Source organism: Camelina sativa, chromosome 2 (genome assembly GCF_030686135.1).
Source record: "Camelina sativa cultivar CO46 ecotype springtype chromosome 2, ASM3068613v1".
Lineage (NCBI taxonomy): Eukaryota > Viridiplantae > Streptophyta > Magnoliopsida > Brassicales > Brassicaceae > Camelina > Camelina sativa.
In genome coordinates, this window is record NC_141881.1 from 19,053,095 (window position 1) to 19,059,094 (window position 6,000).

The 6,000-nt window shown below is 38.7% G+C and overlaps 1 protein-coding gene and 1 pseudogene across 1 annotated transcript; one reads left to right on the forward strand and one right to left on the reverse strand.

Annotated features, from left to right (window-relative positions):
* The first annotated feature begins 1,490 nt into the window (after positions 1-1,490).
* On the forward strand, positions 1,491-1,987 carry LOC147948853 (uncharacterized protein At4g04775-like). Its single transcript, XM_087468890.1, has 2 exons — positions 1,491-1,670; positions 1,763-1,987. Exons 1-2 carry the CDS (start codon positions 1,491-1,493, stop codon positions 1,985-1,987), a joined length of 405 nt encoding a protein of 134 aa, XP_087325016.1.
* Positions 1,988-4,273: 2,286 nt separating this feature from the next.
* LOC147948854 (uncharacterized) lies at positions 4,274-4,929 on the reverse strand (annotated as a pseudogene).
* Positions 4,930-6,000: the final 1,071 nt, after the last annotated feature.

Sequence of the window (6,000 nt, forward strand, 5' to 3'; positions counted from 1 at the left end):
TAATAGACGCGACCTGTCTTTTGATAACTATAACTCAGCCATAACATGAATCCGTAAAAATATAACTCAGCTGTAAAGCAATATTTTGGCGGGAAACCATAAGTTAACCTAATAGTCGACGTGACCTTTCGTTTTTCCAAAAGTTAACCTATTGTTTTTCCTTTAAATTCTCTTAATTCATTGTATCGTTTCGGTTTCTTACTCATTGTATCGTTTCGGTTTCTTACTCATTGTATCGTTTCCTTCTTCTCCGCTCACAATATATTGCACCTACAAATCTCCTCTACAACCAATATCAATATATCCTTCGATCATTGCATATGTAAGTCTCCTCTCCATCCCCTCTCAATCTATTGCATATTTTCCAATCATTGCACCTATCAGTTGGTGACGGTTGTTTTTATTTTGATAGCCGAGCTATGGACGGAGAGGGTTCCAGTAGACGTCAAAAACGCAAGGCAGACGAAGCATTATCGCCAGCAAGAGTCCCAGAAGCTTACGAGTGGGAAGAGGAATCACTAATGGGTGTGTCCGAAGCCTTTTCTCAGACAAGGGCCGCGGTCGAGGCGGAGTCAAAGTGTCGCTACGCAGAAATTCTGCGTATGATGGATGAGCATATGAAAAAGAAGGAAGAGAAGACCGTCCTCGTGCATCAAGTGGAACTAATCGACGCTCAACTAAACCAACTGAATCAAATCTTGGCTGGAGAACTTGTCGACTTAGCGACAGAGCACAAGAAGTTAGAGGAGATGAGAGAGATTGCGGAGGCCGATGCCGACCTGTGTGTGGTTCCTCCTCCTGTTGATTGGGATTAACTAAAAGCTCATGGTTCCTCCTCCTCTTAATCGGTTTTTAGAAGTTAATTCCATTGTAATGTCGTCTCTTCTTCTTTATGAACCCTGAACTTGTTTGATTTTTATTTCTTTTTGTAATGTTTCATATTAATATAACTCAGCCGGTATTATGATAAATCAGCCACTAAAGATTTATAAATCAGCCGTCACATGAATCGTTGAGAGTTTTCGTTTTCCCATAAATATTGTAACTCAGCCGCAAAGTCATATATATCAGCCATTTATTTTCATAAAGTTTCTTGAGGTAACTCAGCCATACTCACTCTAACTCAGCCGTAACATGAATCGGTGCGACATTTCGAATTCCCGTAAATATGATATCTCAGCCGTCAAATCATATATATCATTCATTTACTTTCAAATTTTTTCTTGTGATAACTCAGCCATAAGTCACTATAACTCAGCCGTTACGTGACTTTTCGTTTTCCAATAATGGTTATAACTCAGCCGTAAAGCGATATTTTGGCGGGAAACCATAAGTTAACCTAATAATTTTAAAATCCAGTTGTTGGCGGGAAACCATAAGTTAACCTAATAATATTAATATTTAATTGTCGAGTGATGTTCTTCTTCTTAAAAACGAAAATCCCCAAATGTCGAATGCTTAAACCCTAAAAAATCAAATTCTCGTAAATCATGAGCAATGTATCTGGAGATTCGAGTTGTGCATCAAATGTCCGAGAGAGAGGACGAGGTACATTTGTTGGCGTACCTAAGAGATGTTGGTGTCGAGAAGCAATCGTGGCAAAAAATTCGAAATCGGAGTCAAATCCTTGTCGACGATACTTCCGTTGTGGGTATGCAGCTGCGAAGAAGGTAGAGTCTGTTCTTGGTTATGTTGAATCTGTTTTTGTTGGTTTATATTGAATCTGTTCTTGTTCCAATTGTTGTCTCCATCACCTTGATAGCTTATGAATGATGAACACGTCTTCAAGTGGGTCGATGAGGCACTGTTGGATGAGGTAGAGTCTTTCTCTGTTCAAACTGAAAAACTACAAATGGAGCTTGGGAAGGAGCTATTTGAGAGGGTTGAAGATGCAAAATCAGAATTGAAAGCAAGGATGAAGGTTATGATAGTTGTGATAGTTTTTGGTTATATAATCATGTTTGGTCTATTTAAGATAGCAGGATGAGATAGTGTATGATGGGATTATGTTTCCATAATGTTGTTGTTAATGGTTATGGATTCCAAGCAAACTAATGTTGTTGTTAGTGGTGTTTTATCAATCTTTTTTACTAACTCAGCCATATATTTACTATAACTCATCCATAACTTACTATAACTCAGCCGTCACATGACCTTTCGTTTTCCCGTAAATATTATAACTCAGCCGTCAAGTTATATATATCATTCATTTACAAGAGTATATCTGGTTTTTAGAAAGTTTTAAAAGGTTTTACAAATTGTTTATAATGATATATATCAATTTTATTTGCTTTTCTAAAAGCTTTACAAGTTGTTTCTAATATTAAAACAGTAGACTCTGAATAAAATATTTTTAAAATAGAGTTTACAAGACTGAAATATTTTAAACACTCCCCCTTCATAAGGAGTGTTCACCGGTCCGATTAGGGTGGCCTCCCAACGGAAAATGTCGTCATCAACAGTTACTAAAAAAAAGTCAAACACTCAGGATGGGAGCGGACCGTATAGATCGGACTCCAACGGTTCTTCCACCACCAGCTTGCTCAGTTCAGATCGCCAGATCTGACAATCCCGCCTTAAGGATTCAAGCCTTTCCATCGGCACTTCGGAGCCCTTGGACACCATCTCCTCCAAGAAGGCACATGGACCTTCTACGTCATGGCTTTCGCGGAAGAAATAGTCCGTTGACTCCAAGTGGTTGATGTACCGCCTCAGCCTCTCCAGGCAAGCTCGGTAGGCCAAGACTTCCGTGTTGTGCGGGAAGTCAGAATTTCCCAAAGGTTCGTAATCACCTTCGGGTAAGTTGGGCACCACCATACGGGAGACCTGTTCTACGCAAGAGGCATGCTCAGCAAGTAGACGAGTCATGCGCCACTTCGTCAGAAAAAAACCTTCGGCGATGAGCTCATCCAGGACTCGGATAGTCCCTTCCAATCGGCAGAGACGAAAGACTTGCTCGAATTTAAGACGAAATGCTTTAATATAAGCGCCAAGTCTCTTGCGGCGAGCTCGGTACATCCGGAGTTCCCTTTGCAAAGGATTAAAGTAACGGGATTGAGACGGAGACTCTTGAGGGGGGGCATTATCCGACGCATTTGGACCGAAACCGCTAGTTCTAGCGGCTGTCAGTTCTCGGGCCCGTTTCAACCATGCAGATCGAGTAGTCACTGGCATCTTTGCTAGTTTCGTTCTAGTTTGGAATGCTCTTAACATTTCCAACCCTTTCCCTATTTATACTAAAACTTGGAACGCAACCCCTATTGATTCCACTGCCGGGAAACCATAAGTTAACCAAATAATAGGCGGGAAACCATAAGTTAACCAAATAATAGAACGTGTAAAAATCACTATAAGTCTATAAAAATCCTACATTACGGATTTATAATTGGTACGATATCTCAGCCATTACGGATTTATAAATCAATATATATCAGATTGTTTCTAGTGATAACTCAGCCATAACTCAGCTGTCAAGTGAAAATATCAGCCATTACTCTTTTGATAACTCAGCCATAACTCACTATAACTCAGTCGTAACTTGACCTTTCGTTTTCCCGTAAATAATATAACTCTTTTGATAACTCAGCCGTTATAATATATCATTCATTTACCCGTCAAGTCATATATATCACTCATTTACTTTAAAATTGTTTCTTGTGATAACTCAGCCATTACTCAGACGTCACATGACCATTCGTTCTACCGTAAATATTATAACTCAGTCATCAAGTCATATATATCACTTTACTCAGCCATAATGTTACTATCTCAACCATAACTCAGCTGTCACATGAATCGACGAGACCTTTCGTTTTCTCGTAAATATAATAAATCAGCCGTCACATGACCTTTCGTTTTCCCGAAAATACAATAACTCAGCCATAAAATCATATTTTGGCGGGAAAAAATAGTTATATGATTTGGCGGTATTACGGTATCAAGGCAACTAACACCAGTTAGACAACACCATTTTAGCTGTATTACGATATCTCAGCCATTGCGGATTTATAAATCACTAAAACTCAGCCGTTATATTAATCGACGAGACCTTTCGTTTTCCCTTAAATACCATAGCTCAGCCATACATTAGTATAACTCAGTCATTTGCTTTCAGATTGTTTGTTGTGATAACTCAGCCATTACGTTACTGAAATATTTAATTAAAAAAGGAGTTTACAACAGCAGAGACTGAAATATTTAATTAAAAAGAACAAATATAAGATAAATTATTCAAGAGTTCTTAAAAATAGATTTGAACTATTTAAGTTCATATTCAGTTTCCACTCCCAGCATATTGATTAGTCATCTCTCTAGCCATGGCGTCAAACCTTCTCCTATCAGATTTGTAGAGGTTAGCAAGGTATTCAATGGTCTGTTCCTCATCATTGACCTCTGGTTCAATTAACTTCTCCACTAATTCCTTGGAAACCTTAACAATGGACATGGGAGTCCACCAGTCGCGCCTTAAACGTTTTAGGTGAATGCCTCCCCTATCTGCTACATTTGGGTGGCAAATTCTTGTAATGAAAACAACATGCATAATCAAGAAATTTTATTTAAAAAACTATTGAGTTGCTGCAAAAAAGGAGTACTAATAATCATGCTTGCTAAAATAAAAAGGAGTATAATCAAAAATAGATACCTTGGGGGGACTACTTGGGTAATCAGGTGGAAAAGTAAGCCTAAGTTTAAACACTCCCCCTTCATAAGGAGTATTTACTGGTCCGATTAGAGTAGCCTCCCAACGGAAAATGTCGTCATCAACAGTTACTAAAAAAAAGGCAAACACTCAATCTCTTTTATCCTTAACAGTAAAACAAATCTACTCTGAAGATGTATGTGTTTACCTGCTGTGATGTTTGGCGAAAGATCCCTGTTCAGACATCTCAGATCAGTCCTTATAAGGCTTGAAGGAGAACAACGGGCCATTTCTGACGGATTGAAGGAAGAATGTAAATAGATTTTTCGAATCTGAGAGATGATTTAGGAGTTTTCGTGAGACAAATGTTTGATGAGTAAGTCCGATAGCAAAAAGTATTTATAATACGCAAAACGTCGCTTTGGTTTACAAAAAGTACCCCTTCGGCTTCATAAGCGACGCTTCGCGTATTACGCCTTCAATCAATTACGGTTTTACAAGTCTCTGATAGCGCTGTTTCGAACTATAACTCAGCCTTAACGTTACTATCTCAACCATAACTCACTATAACTCAGCCGTCACATGACCTTTTGTTTTCTCGTTACTATTATAACTCAGACGTCAAGTCATATATATCACTCATTTACTTTCAAATTGTTTCTTGTGATAACTCAGCCATGACATGACCTTTTTTTTTCCGTAAATATTATAACTCAGCCGTCAAGTCATATATATCACTCATTTACTTTCATATTGTTTCTTGTGATAACTCAGCCATTAATGAGAGGAGAGGAGATACTAAATTGTGGAAAATAGGGACCTTTAATACATGAAAAAAGATACTCGCTTTTAATACAAGAAATGGAAAATAATTATTTTAAAATAAACAGACTTTAGAGTCGCGAGTTGATAAGGTAAAACTGGAATTCACTGCTGGAAACCCTAAAGGATCTCAGAGACTTTGATGGACAACCACCAAAGGTAACAGTTTTTGCAAATGATTTCAAAGATGTCTCCACAGTGGAGAGGAAGGAGACCGTTGAGATGATGGAGACCGTCTTCTAAATAACACATCACAGCACAAACGGGTGAAGGGAGTAGCGGGTTGTCAGGATAGCGAAGGGAGACTGTGTATGAGTTTTTTCGGGCCGTCTTATAACGAGATAACTCAAACATAAAATAATTACCGGTTAACATGGCATCCGAAGACTTCAGAGGATAATGATTCGCATCAAACAGCTGGAGGTAATGGACGGCCATATCCTCATTCCCTTGAAAAATACTTAGTACCCCACATGCTAAGGTGGCATAACCGTCGGCCGGTACAATACGACTGAGAATATCAATCCCACGCTGGATAT

What these genes read in the sequence shown, in the direction of transcription:
- LOC147948853 (XM_087468890.1), top strand. Translation starts at nt 1,491, where the DNA reads ATGAGCAATGTATCTGGAGATTCGAGTTGTGCATCAAATGTCCGAGAG. An exon ending in GGTATGCAGCTGCGAAGAAG is followed by an intron (nt 1,671 to 1,762) that starts GTAGAGTCTGTT and finishes TCACCTTGATAG; the next exon opens with CTTATGAATGATGAACACGT.